General features: G+C 43.7%; 1 protein-coding gene across 1 annotated transcript in view; it reads right to left on the bottom strand.

Annotated features, from left to right (window-relative positions):
- CA5A (carbonic anhydrase 5A) overlaps positions 1–13,588 on the bottom strand; it is a 35,729-nt gene extending 22,141 nt beyond the window's left edge. The window contains 2 exon segments of the mRNA XM_077453359.1: positions 5,529–5,726; positions 13,373–13,588. Coding sequence (XP_077309485.1) covers positions 5,529–5,726; positions 13,373–13,523 — 349 coding nt within the window. The 5' untranslated portion in view covers positions 13,524–13,588.
- Between the last annotated feature and the right edge of the window lie 6,149 nt (positions 13,589–19,737).

The raw sequence follows: 19,737 nt of genomic DNA on the forward strand, positions 1-19,737 counted from the left end.
CACACACACACACACACACTTGAATTAAGGGTAATTAAAAATTTTAAAAGCATTTTTAAATGCATTAAGTACATTTGTACAGGAAAAGAAAATACCGTACAGATAAGGTAAATGCCATCTAACCAATGTCCAGCATAACATCTGCGCAGTGAGACAACACTATTACTGTGGTTCAAAACATAGCAAACACAAGAACAGGACTGTTTACATGTTTCATGCCCAATGGTGCCTGATCATAACATGTTCCCTGTGTTTTTAACTGCAATGGTAAAGCGTTGGACCTTTATGGACATCAATGTGCGAGAACATCTACAACTCTAATAAAAGTTCCTGTCTTGATACAAGGTTCCTGAATCCTGGGAGAAGGTTGGGGGGGGGGGGGCACAAGCATCGTCCAATCAGGATCTGCTTCAGTACACATGTGCTCACAGCTGACTAAAACCATTACAATGCACTTACACTATAGTGTTTTGTGGCCACAAAAAACATGTGTTGTGCTTGTGGTGCCATTCATTGTTAATGGCACTCCAAATACAGCAAGTAGACACATGTAGTATACCGGCAAAGCAGGAAAAAAAAAAAAAAGTACAAAAGCTCAAAAAAGGGGCAAGAGCAACTTTGCCATGTTGGCCGTGCTTCCGTCGAAGTCTTTTGTGCCAAAAATAAATAAATCACACTACTGTACACTGCTGATGGAGGTGGGGGCAATACTGCAAGTCTATGCTCTGGTTTTAGATCACAAGTGAAATTTCGTAGCGGCTACAGAGCAGCTTTCTTCAGCAATATTGTTACTAGGAATAAATGAATTGCAGTCAGTGGAGAGTCCATTTTGCATAGAAATCAAAGCAAATTTGTCACCTAGCCAATAGTTCGATGACTATTTGCATCATCTGGGGCTCCACAATTGCCAACTTCCTCAAACAATCAGATAACCAAGACCATGAAAAACCAGTAATCTGCAGCTGTTTAATGAAGTATTGTAGGCAATAATATTATGAAAATAATTACACAAACTAGTCAGTCAATGACACAATGATAGGGGGAAAAAAAAAAAAGTAACAAAATTTGTATAATTATTAAATAAAAAGGAGAAAAAAAAAAAACAAACACACACATTGCAATTGTGATTGTACTCTCTTATGAGCAGGGCCCTCTTGTATTGAGCTGTATTATCACTGTACTGTCTCCCTTTATTTTTGAAAGCCCTGCACAAACTTTTGGTGCATTAGAATAATAATTTTAAACCCCCCAAAAAATGCCTGTTCATAGACAATTAGTTACAGATCAGAAGAGTGCCTTATCTATTATATGATCATTTTCATCCAACACATTTCCTGGAACAAAGTCCACTTTTTCCAAGGATGCATATGCAGTTCAGATCATAAAAGATAATCTTATAAACAAGCTAATCAGTAAAACACATCTCTCTTATACACAGTACCCCAAGGTCATTGTTTTAAAACCAGAGAATATTTATATGATCCCTTTATGTAATAAAAAATTGTTACATTTTCCTAAAGGCATGTCATTAAAGAGGAGTTAGAGTCTGAAAAAAAATAAAAAAAATAATGTATATATATATATATATATATATATATATATATATATATATATATATATATATAACATTTTTTATAAGTCAGCAGCTACAAATACTGTACCTGCTGACTTAATACAAGAATACACACCTGTCCAGGGAGCCCGCAATGTTGGCACCCCTAGCTGATTCGTCAATCAGCTTCGGGTGCAGGCGCCAGCATCTGTATTAGGGGAAACAGGAAGTGAAGCCTTGCGGCTTCACAGCTCATTTCCCACTGTGAATGCGTGAGTCACGCTGTGCTTTCTGAATGGTCCCGCCATCTTCTGGGACCTCTGCAAGTCCCAGAAGGCAGTGGGGGGATATTTACTAAAGCTGGAGCACTCAGAATCTCATGCAGCTGTGTATGGCAGCCATTCAGTTTATAACCTCAGCTTGTTCATTTAAGCTATGAAAATAGATGCTGGAAGTGGATTGGTTCCTATGCAGAGATTCGCTGTATTTTGCACTCTCCAGTTTTAGTAAATCTCCACCAATGAGCTCAGAGATCTGGTGTTGCTTCCAATCTCTGATACATGGTCGCTGACGCGACTTGGCCCTTAGGCCCCTTTTACATTGGCGGCAGTCTCTAATGTGATTTGCGGTGGATTACTTTTCAGAGGGTGGTAGAGCAGTGGTTTCCAAGTATTCCTGAGGCAATCCTGACACTACTTAAATTAACTTTTTTCCTCTTTTTATACCCTCCAATTTTCTATTAAAAATACCTTGTTACAGCTCACAGTGATGGAGCAGCCCCATTGCCCTCAACTGCAGAGTTTGACAGGTAGCGCCTCCTGTCAAACTGACAAGGCAAGTTATATTTGCTACAGCACATAAATATAGGCTTATCTTGCCTTTGCCATCCATGTAATGGGGCCATCCCGAGCAAAAGTGAACCATCCTTGAAACCCACCTGGTGATTTTCAAAATGCAAAAAGCTGCAACAAGCAGAACAGTTCTGCTGACCTTGCATAGTTAATTTAGATCAGATATGTGAAGAGTTAAGTGGAAGGTAAACAGGTGTTGTAATGCTGCAGCCATGATCCGCGTGGTATTGAGTCACATGGTAGCAGGATGGGAACACAGAGGATCACGCCTCGTACACGAGTTCCCAGGTACTGCCATACAGAGTCTATTCCAAGAAAAGCTGTAGGCTCTGAGCTTTAGCACAAGAGTAATATTCTAACCCTTAGTATTTGGATAGTGAACAGTACTTCATTTACATGAATATTTCATTGTATGCTATACTGTGGCACACCTGGGTGTATTAGATATATAACCCCTCGTCTAAAATAAGTTTTAAAAATGGCTCAGTATACAAGGGGTTAAAGTAAGCTCATGGCTTCTGCTAAAAAGTTTTAAAAGCCAGCTTTTAGATAACAATGATTTACCCAATCAGGGGCTCTGAAGGTTTGCCCTACTGCCTCCCCCCCCCCCCCCCCAGTGGTGCCGGCAGTCGTTCCCGAGCTCTCCCGTTCCCCCAGTAAATGGCGTCCACAGTGAAACCATAAAAGTGATTGGGGAACATCCATTCCCATATCCCTTAATGATTAAAGAATCCAGAAGCAGCATGTACAGTGAGGGGGGGGGGGGGGTATTTGATCCCCTGCTGATTTTGTACGTTTGCCCACTGACAAAGAAATGATCAGTCTATAATTTTAATGAAGCAAAAAGAACTTCCTATTTGCTTCATTTGCCACTTGCCAAGCCTGCACCTGGTAGTCCAGTTTTGAGGAGAGTCTTGTATCCACATATCCACCTGGAGTTGCGATTTTTTTTTTTCTTCCCCCTTCCATAATTTTAAATGGTAGTTTTATTGTAACAGAGGCAGAACAAAAAAATAAATAAAATAAAAAAAAAGCCAGAAAAAAGCATTTCAAAAAAGTTATAATCCGATTTGCATTTTAATGAGTGAAATAAGTATTTGACCCCTTCGCAAAACATGACTTAGTACTTGGTGGCAAAACTCTTGTTGGTAATCAGAGGTCAGACGTTTCTTGTAGTTGGCCACCAGGTTTGCACACATCTCAGGAGGGATTATGTCCCACTCCTCTTTGCAGATCCTCTCCAAGTCATTAAGGGCTCAAGGCTGTCGTTTGGCAACTCGAAACTTCAGCTCCCTCCACGTATTTTCTATGGGATTAAGGTCTGGAGACTGGCTAGGCCATGCCAGGAACTTAATGTGCCGTGTGTTTTGGGTCACTGTCATGCTGGAATACTCATCCATGACCCATTGTGAATGCCTTGTCTGAGGAAAGGAGGTTCTCACCCAAGATGTGATGGTACATGGCCCTGCCCATCGTTCCTTTGTGAAGTTGTTCTGTCCCCTTTGCAGAAAAACACCCCCAAAGAATAATGTTTCCACCTCCATGTTTTATGGTGGGGATGGTGTTCTTAGGGTCATAGGCAGCATTCCTCCTCCTACAAACACGGCAAGTGTTGAGTGGATGCCAAAGAGCTCGATTTTGTTCTCATCTGACCAAAACACTTTCACCCAGTTTTCTGAATCATTCAGATGTTCATTAGCAATCTTCAGATGGGCTGTACATGTGCTTTCTTTAGCAGGGGGACCTTGCAGGCGCTGTAGGATGTCAGTCCTTCCCGGCGTAGTGCGTTACCAATTGTTTTCTTGGTGACTATGGTCCCACCTGCCTTGAGATCATTAAAAAGATTCTCCCGTGTAGTTCTGGGCTGATTCCTCACTGTTCTCATAAACACTGAAACGCCAGGAGGTGAGATCTTGCATGGAGCCCCAGACCGAGGGAGATTGACAGTTATTTTGAGTTTCTTCCATTTGCGAATAATCGCACCAACTGTTGTTACCCTCTCACCAAGCTGCTTGGCGATGGTCTTGTTGCCCATTCCAGCCTTGTGTAGCGCTACAATCTTGTCCCTGACATCCTTGGACAGCTCTTTGGTCTTGGCCATGGTGGAGAATTTGGGCTCTGAATGGTTCTGGACAGTTGTCTTTTATACAGGTAACAAGCTGAGATTAGGAGCACTCCTAAAAAGGAGGATCTCCTAATTGCAGCTCTTTACCTGTATAGAAGACACCTGGGAACCAGAAATCTTGCTGATTGATAGGTGATCAAATACTTATTTCAGTCATTAAAATGCAAATCAAAAATTTATAACTTTTTTTAAATGCATTTTTCTGGATATTTTTGTTATTCTGTCTCTGTTAAACACTGATAATTTCTTTGTCAGTGGGTAAACGTACAAAATCAGTAGTGGATCAAATACTTTTTTTTGTCACTTTTGGGTTCACAGATGTCATTACTTAGCTACTGCAGTCAAGGTTGTAGCTAATCACACATGATCTGTGCTTGATTACCTGCAGTGGAGGGCAGGGGGGACATCTGGGGGTTTAATAGTTCCCTGATGTCTCCATAAAGATGACCTGACACAGCAAATAAAGTTAAATATGCAAATTTGGCCACGCCAGGAGAGTCAAATTCCCTAGCCCAGCCCCCTTTCCTCACTGCAAGTCATAGCCCTCGCCTCTTCTGGACATGTCTAACTACTGCCCGTGCTGGCCCAGCTCAACCACCCCTTCTCTATCTTCCGAACAGAACATTTTATGTAGTGGGAAGTGGGAGGGGGAAAAGCAAAGGGAATACTACAGAGAGACTTGTTAGTGCAGTAGTCAATGTCACATCCAGTATGGCAGCATCCAGCAACCTCAAAAAAAAAAAAAAATAAAAAAAAAAAAATAAAAAAAAAACATAAAATGCAAATATAATCTTATGGGAATATTGTTGTTGAAAGTAATGGGTCTCTTACACTTCGCATGGATTACTGTGATCCAATGGTAAAAGAAATGAACTCATTTAGCTCCTGTGGAAAATCTCAGGGAAAAGACATATCTGACTTCCCCCCACAACACCCGTACAGGGCTACAGACCAATAAACTTGCCACTACTCCATCAAGCTCCATCGCACTCCACCGTACCTGACTTGTTAGTGCAGTCGTCATACTCCACCAGGAACGAGTAACCGTTATTCCAGACGTGCAGGCAAGTGTTTGGGTCATACTGGGTCTTGATGGGGGTGAGCTGGGGGTGGAAGATGCTGTCACGTACGCGGATGTCGATGGGAGACTGGCGGGAGCCTCCAGGTATATCTATTGGTCCTTTCCACAGCGGGTGCACTGCAGAACAAAAACAGAGCATTAGAGCGCGGGAGCAGACAAAACACACAGAAAATAAATGAATATTTAATAACTTCAGCTGTTGAAATATTGCAGAAAGGATGAGAGTTCCACAGATCCAATGTAAGCAGAGTAGGTCTTTTACTGCACCTGATAACATGCATTTTAGGGTCCCAGTCCTCTCCCTTTCTCATGGCTAGCAGGAATTGAGAAGAATATTAAAACAACAGATTGCAAAATAAAAAAGGATAAACTTTGTGCTAGGACAGGTCACCATTCAGGCAGTCCCCAAAATGAGTTGGCTCTTTCACCTCTTATAATTTACAATAAAGGCCTACAAGAACCTCAATAGATCAGTGGTGTTCTCATCCCTTCTACATCAAGTCCAATAGGTCTAATTGCACTTGGCAAGAGGTCAGAGAGCCAATTCATTTAGAGGGCGGCCAGACTAAAGACCCACAGGATGAAGACCAACGACCCATAGGATGAAAGAACCTCAGGGCTAATTAGTCCAGCAGGTCTTTCACATGACAAGAGGTCAGAGAGAAAAATCAAATGCATTTCAGGTGCTCAAAGTTCCCTTCTTCTCAGGGCAAGATACTGGCATCAATTAGAATCCTGGACAACAGATTGCAAATTGATTTGGGGGGATTGTGCCAAGATGGAGAATTGGGGAGAATTTGTGTTGGGGGGGGGGGGGGGGAATAGGATTTGTGCTCAGAGGGGAAATTTTGAGGGGTAGAGTATTTAGCCCTGGGCTTTCGATAACCTTGTTCAGGCACTGGTTTTGAGGACTCCCTAAATTACAACCCAGGAGGACAAAAGCATCACAGATTTAAGCCAAACACTAGGCCCTGGCACTGTCACATGGTGGCCGAAAATCAGGGTATGCCCTTTGCAGAAACACTGTCAGGTGACCGTGTATTTAAATCTGCAGCTTCCATTAAGTGTCTGGGGATCCTACCATGAAGGACCTTGCTCAGGCACTGTTATAAAGGTGATGATGCTCTGTCGCAGTTTTTCATTGTGCTCCAGAATTGTCACCCATCACGTGCCTCTGGTGGAGACAAGTGGCCATGCCAACATTGGGTGTGAGACTGAGTGCATCACCCAATATAAAGCAGTACAGAATATGATAATACGTTATTAAAACATCCCAAACAGTTCTGGGTTTACCAACACTGTGGGTGTTTTTTTTTTTTTTTTTTTAAATCAATTTTTATTGAAAATTATTAGGCAACAAATCAGCTTTAGTCAATAATAGGGATAGTTACAGTAATATGAAATGCTGTTGTGTATTTATATAACACTTTATAAAAACGTGTTCAACCAAGATTCACGTGACTTTTACAAACAAGCCTTTACATTTGAATTCAGTTAGAAAACTATGCATAAGCTTCGGTGAAAGTTTTATGAATCTTGAGTAAAAGCCATTTATAAATAAGACCTCTTTAAAAACATTGCAAATCTAATAATTGTAGATTTGTGTAGAGCAGGTGACAATCCTCTGCGGCAATCTCAGCTCCGGTCTCTTGTGTAATCTCCGGCACAAAGAGTTTCTATGTAATCCATGGGGAGGAGGGCAGTTGTTTGGCAACTTTGTTCCACTTCAAAATAATAAATGCAGATAATTATACTGCATGAACGCCACAATTGCGGTGTTTTTACATTGGAGTGTATGGGGGTGAAAGTTCAGAAAATAAACTCAGTGTACAGTTGTGTAGGAATGGCACACGCAGCAGTAGTAGCGATGTAAAAAAATAAAAATAAAAAAAATAAATAAAAACCACACACATTTCTCTGTAGGGCTGGGGAGCTGATAAACAAATCGCAACTCAAAAACTAGACATCACCTGGGGTGGGTGTGCAGAACAAGAACCCCTCCAAGGCTTAGCATGGTTAAGGGAAAGTATTTTATATTTTCATTGGATAGCCAAGATAATTCTAACAACATTATTATGTGTATCAAATTTTTTAATTACATAATTTTACCTCACCAACCCTGTGCACTTCCCTGTGGAGCAGAGCAATGTTTACATTTGTACTATGAGCCAGTAAAAAAAAAAAAAAAAAAAAAAATAAAAAAACACCCCACACACCACATTACTCAGTATAAGAAATAAATAAAAAATTACTACATTACATAATATCGTACATTTTATTCTATTTGTTCTGTTTAAAAATGACTCTATAATTTATTATGAGTCTGATACAAAGCATGAAAAATGAAATAAAGGGGGAGGGGGGAGGAGGAGGGAGGAGGAGGAGGAGGAAAAATAAGTAGTTAATAAAAAAAAATAAGCAAAAAATCCCCAAACGCGTGCACACACACACACACACACACACACACACACACACACACACTTTACTTGCCAGGTTGCTAAAAGTAAAAAAAAAATAAAAAAATTAACATTTCACTATTTAAACTAACAAACATGTCATAAGGATTGATTTACTAAAATGTACTGATTTACTCTGAGCCTATGAGGAGGGAGAGAGCCAAGAGAGATGCTGCTCTTTTGCACAGAGCTGGATAGAGAGCAGGCTCAGGTAGGTATGGGGGGGGGGGGGGGGGGCTACCTGAACTTAGAAGGTTTTTAACCTTAATCCAGAGAATGCTTTAAAATAAACAAAAAGACACACTTTCAGCCTTAAGCCCGCGTTCACATCGGGCCAATTTGGCATGCGATTGGACATGTCCAATCGCATGCCAAATCGGTAGCTATTGCCAGCAATAGCACCATCTGAATTGGTGCAACGCTAACTTAGAATCTGGTGCAGTGGTGTATGGTAGCCAATCAGCTTCTAACCCAAGCTTGTTCAATTAAGCTTTGGCAATAAAACCTTGAAGCCGATTGGTTTATATGCAGAGCTGCACCAGATTTTGCACTCTCCAGTTTTAGTAACTAACCCCCTTTGTATGTCTCTCTTGTTTATAAAAGGTTTATAAACAATGTTGTTACGTTGTAGCTCTCCATCTCTGAACAATGGAACTTTGTATTTCTTCATCGCCTGTATGAACAATGTTTAAAAACAATGTTACTTTGTTCTCTCTCTGTCTAAACAGTATTTCTAAACAACATCACTTGTGTATCTCTCTCTCTCTCTCTCTCTCTCTCTGAATGATGATTATAAACAAATGTTACTTTGTATTACATGTTTTTTTTTTTTTACATGGTGTCAGTTTGTTTCTCACAGAAGCTGCTATATACATGGCAACTTCGACTGTCAGTTTGACAATTGTAATTGCTGTTAAAGAGGAGTTCCCCTTGGGAAAAAAAATAAATAAAATGATATATATAAAATGTAAAAGTCAGCAGCTACAAATACTGCAGCTGCCGACTTTTAATAACCAGACACTTATCTGTCCCAGGGTCCAGCGATGTGGGGGAATGAAGCCCCTCTCATTCCCCCTCCGCTCGGCGGGGCTGGCATTCTAACCTCGGGCACCCAGCTGTGGCTTCACAGCCGGGCACCCACTGCACATGCGCAAGCGGCGCCACGTGCCGTGATTGGCCGCGCACTCATCTGGGACCTGTCACGTGTCCCAGATGACTGACAGGAGGGAGGGGGCAGAGCTGACCCCTTCCTGCGCCGAGGGGAAGGGACGTCAGGGGCCCAGGCACTGAAGGAGGCAGACTACGAGAGACCCCCTAGCAACAGGCATTTAGAGGGGAGTTAAATTTTTTTTATATATATATATAAAAAAATTTAACTCCCCTCTATATATATAAATATAATCAAAATATTTCTTTTTTATTTATTAGGAATTTTGATGCATTTTTAGGTTTTTTATGTGCAACACCACTTTAAGTGTGGGGCAAGATTAGCTGTGGGAGCCGTCAGCCTTCTATTGCTTTTCGATGGGATTGCCTCCCGCAGCTAATTGCCAGGAACCCCCCCCCCCCCCCCCCCCCCGCTAGGGTTCCTGCATATGATAGCATACAGCCCCATTCAGAAGTGTGCATGGGCCATTAAAATGAATAGTTAAAGGGCACATCAACCCAAAACCCATTTTCTAGTTCTGATTGGTGTAAGGGAGGATTGCAACTCTTGTCAAGTTTTTCAAGCAATCCAGGGCTCTATTAGACAGATTTCTCCTCACTTCCTGTCCTGTTGACAATTCATCAGACAGGAAGTGAGGGGGAAATCTGCAACAGACACAGATATAAAATCTTACAGGGATTCAACTTCCTTTACCTCTCATGAAGCCTGGTACACACTACAGGATTTGTTTCATTCAACCCAGTGGGCTGAATGAAGAAAAAAAAAAAAGGGGGGGGGGGGGGGGGGGGGGCAGGGGGCAGATTCGGTCAGAGCCACTGTACTAACTATCCGACGTTAGTACATCGATCTCCCCTGCTGTCTTATTGTGTTCTGATGGGGGGGTGCCCCTTCACTAGAACACTCCGGTCAGCAGACCTTTTGGTCATGCCCCTTCCACAGAAGCGGGGTCAAACGGCCGGCTTCTGTCGGACCGGATGCAGTACACATGGGCCGAATGTGACGCTGATGCCGCCCAACATTTGGCCCACGTGCACTAGGCTAGATTCACATTTGTGTTTTGCAGGAATGGGCACAAACTCATGCACATTCCTGTAACACACACACACACACACACACACACACACACACGTGCTGCCCTTTTGCAGACGCACAGTGGTGCCATTCGTTTGTGACGGCACCCCCACACATCTGTGAATGCATGCATTTTGGTGCAGTGTGATTTCTTACAAGGGTCAGGGACTTTTTTGCAGGTTTCATATTCTTAGGGCAAATTGAAGTGAATGGGCTGCCCTACACACAACCCGTGGGAACGTGTGCATGCTCGTTTGCACCTGTGGGTGTGAGCCAGGCCTCAGGATTACATCTACTTTAAAGAACTGTAAGTACGCATTTCTTTTATTTTATTTTTTTTGTCCTGACCTGACACAAGTTGCACAATCTGTAATGTCACCTCCTATAAAAACCAAGAACAAAACATCCCACAACAACAGAGGAAGTTACAAGCGGGAGGGAAAATGAAGCAGGTGCATCTGGTGACTCCACAATGCCAGGAGACTGACTGTAGGCCAGCTTGTAGCTATTTGTTACATTTTTATATTTATTTTATTTTTCGTGAAGCCATAAAACATGGAGTGCCTTGAAAAATGTATTCATACCAACTTGAAATGTTTCACATTTTGTCATGTTACAACCAAACGCGTAAATGTATTTTATTGGGATTTTATGTGATAGACCAACACAAAGTGGCACATAATTGTGAAGTGGAAGGAAAAATTATAAATGGTTTTCAACATTTATTACAAATAAATATGTGAAAAGTGTGGGGTACATTTGTATGGCGCCCCCCGGAGTCAATACTTTGTAGAACCTTTCACTGCAATTACAGCTGCAAGTCTTTTTGGGGATGTCTCTACCAGCTCTAGAGAGTGACGTTTTTGCCCATTCTTCTTCTTTGCACAATAGCTCAAGCCCTGTCAGATTGGATGGAGAGCGTCTGTGAACAGCAATTTTCAATTGGATTTAAGTCTAGACTGGGCCATTCTAAACACATGAATATGCTTTATTGTAAACCATTCCATTGTAGCTCTGGCTGTATGTTTAGGGTCGTTGCCCTGCTGGAAGGTGAACCTCCACCCCAGTCTTGTTTTTTTGCAGACTAACAGGTTTTCTTTTAAGATTGTCCTGTATTTGGTTCCATCCATCTTCCCCATCAACTCTGACCAGCTTCCCTGTCCCTGCTGAAGAAAAGCCCCCCCCACAACATGATACTTCCATCACCATGTTTCACGGTGGGGATGGTGTGTTCAGGGTGATGTGCAGTGTTAGTTTTCTGTCACACATAGCGTTTTGCTTTTAGGCCAAAAAGTTAAAATTTTGGTCTCATCTGACCAGAGCATCTTCTTCCACATATCTGCTGTGTCCCCCACATGGCTTCTCACAAACGGGATTTCTTATGGCTTTTTCAACAATGACTTTCTTCTTGTCACTCTTCCATAAAGGGCAGATTTGTGGAGAGCACCACTAATAGTTGTCCTGTGGACAGATTCTCCCCCCTGAGCTGTGGATCTCTGCAGCTCCTCCAGAGTTACCATGGGCCTCTTGGCTGCTTCTCTGATGAATGCCCTCCTTGCCCGGCCGGTCAGTTTAGGTGGACGGGCATGTCTTGGTAGGTTTGCGGTTGTGCCATACTCTTTCCATTTTCGGATGATGGATTGAACAGAGCTCCGTGAGATGTTCAAAGCGCAGGTTTTTTTTTTTTTTTTTTTAATATAACCTAACCGTGCTTAAGGCTGGGTTCACATTGCAGCTCCTCACAGACAGAGTCATACAATTTCAGGGCTGAATTCGGACCAAAAGACGAACAGGGCTCCTTTGTAATTCACACAGGAGCCGCTGTGGAGATACGTGAACGGGTTCCATAGAGAGCCGGTCACAATCTTCTGCTGTGCAAACTGGATGCGGAGGAAACCCTCATCCAATTCATACTGGTGTGAACCCAGCCTTAAAAAAACGTATTCACAACTTTATCCTTGACCTGTCTGGTGTGTTCCTTGGCCTTCATGATGCTGTTTGTTCATGAAGGTTCTCTACCAAACCTCAATTTGCGATGCATACTAGCACATTATGACTTAGAAAGAAACGCAACATTGTCTAGCAGTATACAACCGCTTTAAACCTCCGGCCAGAGACTTTGCCTAGGCTGAGATGATGTCATCAGTCTGCTGCAGGCAGGAGGAAGCATTTCAGCATCCTCAGCCTGCAGATTAAAGAATATTGTATTTTGATTGTAACACTCACAGCCCACATTCCTTAGCCTGCAGACATTATTTACAACCTTGTATTTAGATAGAACTGGTAAGAAAAACCTTGTAATACAGCCACTCACAGCCCTCAATCCTCAGCCTGTATGCAGGTTCATAAAACATTGTATTTAAATTGCAACAGCCTTATCACCCTCCATGCAAGCCAGTGAACATTGTACATTAGATTTTAATGGGGCCACTCACAGCCCTCATTCCTCAGCATGCAGGACAGAAGTTAAAAACATTGTATTTAGATTGTAATAAGCAAGAAAAAAAAAATTGTACCTAGAATATAATGGAGCGACTTCCAGCCCTCATTCCTCAGCCTGCAGACCAGGCCAATACACATTGTATACAGATTATATTAAAGCCACTGACAGCCCTAAATCCTCAGCCTGCATGCAGATGAATTTAGAATTTAACAGCCTATTCAGCCTCCATGCATGCAAATAAACATTGTATATATATTTATACATACACACACACACACACACACACACACACACACACACACACATTATAATGGAGCCACTTCCAGCCCTCAGAGAGGATTTAAAACATTGTATATAGATTCTCGTGGAGCCTCTCTTCTCCATGCAGGCCAGTAAACATTGTATACAGATTATATTAGAACCACTGACAGCCCTCAATCCTCAGCCTGCAGAATTCAACAGCCTATTCAGCCCCCATGCATGCAAATAAACATTGTATATACACACATATTATAATGGAGCCACTTCCAGCCCTCAGCCTGCAGACAGGATTTAAAACATTGTATACAGATTGTCATGGAGCCCCTCCCAACCCCCCTCCTCCATTGCAGATTGCAGTACTCACAGTCCACATTCCTCAGCTTGTAGGAGCAGGCAGAAATGTTGCACATCCTGGCAGGCACTGCTCTGGGGGCCCCTGTCCAGGGGCCCATCTTCTCCACCCTCCCATGGCCCAGCACTGGGGTCAGGAGCCTCCAAGAGCCTCTCAACACCATATTGTTGTCACTTCTACCTACACTCACTGAGCAATGGGCAGCTGCTGAGCACAACACTCCCTGGCCCCGCCCAGCACCTCTAACCCAGCCAGCACAGCCACTCACAGCGGGCACCCAGGACGAGGCTTGGAAAGCACACATCCGGCTTCTACTGAATCTCAACCAATAAGGGTCTGCTTTCCAGCCACGCCTCCTTCTTCTTCTCTGCGCTAGGACTGAATTTAAAGAGACAGTGATCATTATTGATATAATGACATAGCCATGGAAATCATAGCAAGGGGTTGGAGGAGCTGCCGAGCGCCGACAGATCACGTGTCAATAGGGACGAGTGTTCCAAAATGAAAACTGAGATGCGCTTCTACTAACTCAAAATAAATACATCATTTTATAAATTTGACATTTGCATCTCACTCGGTACCATTTCCATGTCCTTCTCTCCTCCTCATTGGCCCTCATTTTGCTCTGATCTATATAGTTGTACATAAAATGCACTTTTTATCTATCAAAGTGTTTCCCAGAGCTAAACCTTCCATCCGATTTCGAAATTGCTGCATTTATGAATTCAAAAAAGCCAATATAAAGGAATAGTAGTGATAATTAAAAAAAAAAAAAAACTTGTGGGTTTAACCACTCTTTTTTTTTGTACAAATCTCTTTTAAGGGGGCGTGGCCCCTTAAGGTGTCCTTCATTCCCATCTCAAAAAGTTGGGATTTATGGTGAACTCCAACTGTATAGCAGACACCCCAACCTGCAAAGACTAATTTCAGGGAGGTGACACTTTGCACCCCCCCCCAATTAAATGCAGCCTATCAGTGTCCATCAGTGCCGCCTCATCAGTGCCCACCAGTGCAGCCCATCAGTGTCCAGCAGTGCAGCCTATCAGTGACCATTAGTGTCCATCAGTGCCGCCTCATCAGCGCCCACCAGTGCAGCCTATCAGTGTCCATCAGTGTCCTTCGGTGCCACCTCATCAGTGTCCATCAGTGCAGCCCATCAGTGTCCATCGGGGGCCACCTCATCAGTGCCTACCAGTGCAGCCCATCAATGTCCATCAGTGCAGCCTATCAGTGACCATTAGTGTCCATTCGTGCCACCTCATCAGTGCCCACCAGTGCAATCCATCAATGTCCATCAGTGCAGCATATCAGTGACCATTAATGTCCATCAGTGCCACCTCATCAGTACCCACCAGCGCAGTCCATCAGTGTCCATCCATGTCATCTCATCAGTGCCCACCAGTGAAGCTTATCAGTTATCAATTAGTGTCCTTCAGTGCCACCTCATCAGTGTCCACCAGTGCAGCCTATCAGTGTCCACCAGTGCAGCCTATCAGTGTCCACCAGTGCAGCCTATCAGTGTCCACCAGTGTAGCCTATTAGTGTCAATCAGTGTCCTTTAGTGCCAACTCATCAGTGCCCACAATCATGAAAAACCTGGGGTCTGCGCAGTTCTTGGCTGTCTGCAGAAATGTCTGACACAGATAATCCCTTGCTACATCCTTCCATATTGTGGCTTGCTACATAGTTATAATATTGCAGTCTGATTACTGGAAGAGGGGAGACTGAGGAAATGCTTCATCCTGCCTGCAGCAGACTAATGACATCATCCCAGCCTAGGCAAAATCACTGACTGAGGCTCAAGGATAGCTTTTTAAGGATACCGTTGCTGTATATTGTGACATGTCAGGAATTTATTGATGGAGACTTGTAATATCACTGACAGGTCCTCTTTAAATCCATGACATATGACTCTCCCACGTATTTCAGACCTAAATGTTGATTAATTTGTCCTGCCATAGCTGTACCTCCCCTTTAAATATCTTTTATTTTCTTTCCGCTCGTGGCCTCCCCCCTCCTCCTGCTCCGTCCAGAACGCGATGTTCCCCTCAGGGTTGTGCCACACCCAAAACCAGCATGTATTCCCAGCTCATGCCAAGACAGTGAGCAACCCAAACCGTGCCCAGCAAGAGAAAAACACATCATAGACTATAGCCATAGTGGATTCTATGTGGGATCAAGTAATTAATATGTCCTGAAAGCAATATTTTTCATTGCAGAAATCCGACATTTAAATCTGACCTCCGGCCTTCTCTTCAGTCTTGCACAGTTGTACCGTCGCCTCTCCTGGACTGAAATGGCTTACTCTGATTTCACTGCACACTGTGAGCTTCTCACAATGTGCATTAGAAGCTGCAGCAAGTCAGAGATAGCCTGCCTAATTTCTTAGCTGGAAGACATCCAGCATCATCTAGCACTTTCCTCCCCAGCCTGGCTGTTTCTGCCCCCCCCCCCCCTTTCATTCATTAGGCCGCGTACACACGCGGGGACTGTTCGCTCAACTTTGTCCGTCAAACAGTTTCAGCGGACAGTCCGCTCAAAATTAGCATGGACGGACTTGGCCACACACGACGAACGAACAGTCCGCTGAAACCGTGCGCGATGACGTGAACGGCACGTACGACGGGACTAGAAAACGACGTCCTATACACTGCAATGCAAACTTCGGCGTGTAAATCCTTTCTGAGCATGCGCGGAACTTAGTTTGACGAACAAGCCTACACACGAGGGGACTGTTCGCTGAAACAAAGTTTCAGCGGACAGTTTTTCGGAATTTCCGAAAAACTTTGTTCAGCAGACTGTCCGCTGAAACTGTCCGCTGAAAGCCCACACACGAGCCGACTGTCCGCCGAAACACTGTTCAGCGGACAAAGTTGAGCGAACAGTCCCCGCGTGTGTACGCGGCCTCAGAGTTCTTTTAAAGTGGTTGTAAACCTAGTTGCACCACTTGTACCTACAGGTAAGCCTAAACTAAGGCTTACCTGCAGGTACTGTAAATATTTTCTAAACCATATACGCTTGCGCCAACATCATTGGCGCATGCTCACTGAAGAAATGGCATGCTCGTGGTGTTTCTTCAGGATCAGTGCCATGACCGGAAGGGCTCCCGCGCACATGCGTGGGAGTGAAGTCATTGCGGCTCAGGCCTATCACAGCTCTGGAGCCCGAGAACCCAGAAATAACTCCGGGAGACATGTCGCCGGTCACAGTGGTGTGCGGGGACCGCTGCAACAGCTTCGATCTAAGGTGAGCATTTCATAATGAGCTAGTATGCGATACACTGAGTACCAAAGGCACTAAGTCTTTATCTAAGGATTGCCCTCAAAAAACGTTCTATTAGCGGGTCTAGAGCCCATCTGGTGTCTGTTAGGGCTGATAAGGCTGAGATCTGAACCTTCAGGGAGCTAAGTCCCAGGCCTGAATCTAACCCCTTTTGAAGAAACAAAATTGTTTGAAGCTATTGTTGGAAGCTTTTCTGGCTTTAAGCAATGTCTGTATTACTCTATGGGAGCAACCCAATTTTCCAGCCTCTTCCACTCAATTTCCAGACCCTCAAATCCAGGATTTCTGGATGTAGATGGAAGAGGTTCCCCTGGGACAAAAGGCTGTGTGTGACTCGAAGTGTTAAGGGATTGCAAAGAGACAGCTTGGTCAATAGAGTAAACCAGGGTCTTCTTGGGAACTTCCTTGACAGGCAATCTGCCAGGTGATTTTCGAGAGCTGGGATATAAGATGCTCTGAGGTTGGTGAGATTTCTTTCGGCGCAGAGGATTATCAAGGCTACCTCATTGGACAATGACCTGCTGTGCGTCCCCCCTTGGTTCTGGACTTAGGCTACTGCCGATTTGTTGTCCATCTGTAGCAAGATGGACTTGCCTCTCAGAGAATGCCAGATGAGATATCGCTATCCAGGCTGCTCTTAATTCCAAAATGTTGGACACTATGCCTTCTGTGTCGAACTGCCATTTGCCCTGGATCAACTGATTTTCGAAGTGGGCGCCCCAACCCAGATGACTTGCATCTGATGTAAGAGTGTTGAGACAGGATCAGTATATCATCTAGATAGTGTAGGATACGTATCCTCTTCTCTCGAAGAGGAGCTAGAATTGCCACCAACACCTTGGTAAAGGTTCTGGGGGCTGTCGATGTGCAAAAAGGTAGACATTGAAACTGTAGATGGGGTTCCCCTACTTTGAATCGTAGAAAGGGCTGGAAATCGTGATGAATTGGAATATGTAGGTACGTGTCTTTGAGGTCTATAGATACCATCCAATCCTCCAGTTGTACTGCTAGGATTACCGTATTGAGAGATTCCATGTTTAGTCACTTTAAGTCCAGAACCAGCCTCCAGCCTCCTCTTTTTTTGGGTACTAAAAAGATTGGGGAGTAAAACCCCAAAAACTTTTCTGACTCCGTAACTGATATTACTGTTTCTTGATGTATTAGCGTCTATACATACTGGATAAGAATTTCCAGTTTTTCTCTGGAACTCAGGATCTTGGTGGGTAGAAACAAAGAACGGGGCGGGTGGTGCCTGAACCTCTAGATGTGCCTGTGGAGTATTGTGGAAGTGACCCACTGATCTGTGCAAGATTTCACCCAAACTTGAGTGAAAGCCCTGAGAGGAGCCCCCACTGGACCGGTTTGGGTGGGCAAGTCAAGACTTTTGGTTTTTGGGCATAGTAGATGCAGTCTTCTGCTTTCTCATCTTTAAGAAGGTAGCCTGGGAGCCTCTTCTATATTCTCTCCCAAGCCTATATGACCTGGTGTCCTTGTTCCTCTGTTGAATGGAAGGGGCAAGCTGCAAACTTTTTCCTTCTGTTCCTATCCTGAGGTATTAGGCCACTCTTTCCCCTTTTTACTCGGTTAATGGCCGTATCAAGCTTTTCACCAAAGAGGGCTTTTCCATCATAGGGTATGCGGCACCATGTTTGTTTGGTTAAAACCATGGTTTTGGCCTCCTCCAAGGTGCTCTTCTGGCGGTCACTGAGTATAGTATGGCTCGTACAGAACATCTCAATGTATCGATGGCAGCTTCAGCCATAAAATCTGAAGCCAATTTCAATTTATCAAGGGTTTTAATAATCTCATCTGACTCGATACCCTGCTTCAAAGCTATCTCAATATTATCAGTCCAAGCCTTTGTCGCTCTGGAAACCGAAGTCAAAGCCACTGCTGGTTTACAAGTTCCTCCAGCTGCTTGGTAAGCAGGTCTGCGTCAATTTTGCGATCGCACACGTCTTTAAAGGAAACTGCATCTTCTAAGGGCAGTGTCGTATTTCTTGCTAACCTCATGATTGAGGCGTCTACTGATGGTAAGGAATCCAATAGTTGCGCATCTGAGTCAGCTAGGGGATATAACCTCTGAAAACAGTTATAGGCGACTAGCATTTTTTTCACCTTTCCGTCATTCCTCTGTAACTACCTCCCTTATTTCTTCCATAAGCAGGAAGGTCGGTGCTTTTTTTCTTTAAATGAGGAAAGTATTTCCTGGACTTGGCAGGAGGTTCAGATGCTTCTTCCCATTGGATCGCATCTTTCACAGCGACTACACATGGTTCAATTAACCCAAAATTAAAAGAGGAACAGTGTTCTTCTGTTGTGTTTTTGTCGTCATCTGAACTGAAATCTGCGTTTGTTTGCTGAGCCGGGATCTCCACAGAAAACTCACTTGTTGAGGGAGTTGCTAAATCCTGGGATGAAGCTCACTCCTGAATTGAGTCCTTTATCAATTTTTTCATAGTGTCTATGCTTTTCCTATTCCTTATCCCCAGCTGCCTCCAGAAAAAATGCCTTGCAGACTAATTTCTCTGGAAGTGCTTCCCTTCCGCAGACCCAGCAAGCCTTGTCTCTGAGGCGGGTGGAACAATGTGGAGAGGGAGCTCTTCTAGCCATATGTAGGGGGGACATGCGGCTAGGATATGCATGAGCTGAAGAAGAGTGTTCCCTTCTTGCGGTACTGTGACCTTTGGACCTCCCATCCGGCGAATCTCTGTAGGATGATTGACGTTACGGGCTGTAAAGAAGAAAAAGACAGGAAATCCTGTTTTTCCATATAAATCCCCCGGCTGCTCTTTTATTTGTACTTACCTGGTAGTTGCAGCCACTTACATAGTTGAGGATCTTGTTGTGACACTGAGCTGCGGGAAGCAGCTGTCAAAAATAAACCAAGAGGGTTAACTTTTATTATTTTTTTTCCAACTGATCAGAAAAAAAAAGATTTTTCTTTTTTTTTTCCCCACTCTGCCCCACTTCCCTTACCTTGGGCTGGCTCCATAACGAAAAGTGCTTATAAGAGGAAACCTCTCTTAGCTCTCAGGAGATGTTCCCCTGATGAGAGCTGCTGCCATAATGAAGGCACACAACTCCTTATATAT

The sequence above is a fragment of the Lithobates pipiens genome, unplaced genomic scaffold, assembly GCF_037356315.1.
Source record: "Lithobates pipiens isolate NorthernLeopardFrog02 unplaced genomic scaffold, aLitPip1_a1.2 Scaffold_10, whole genome shotgun sequence".
Lineage (NCBI taxonomy): Eukaryota > Metazoa > Chordata > Amphibia > Anura > Ranidae > Lithobates > Lithobates pipiens.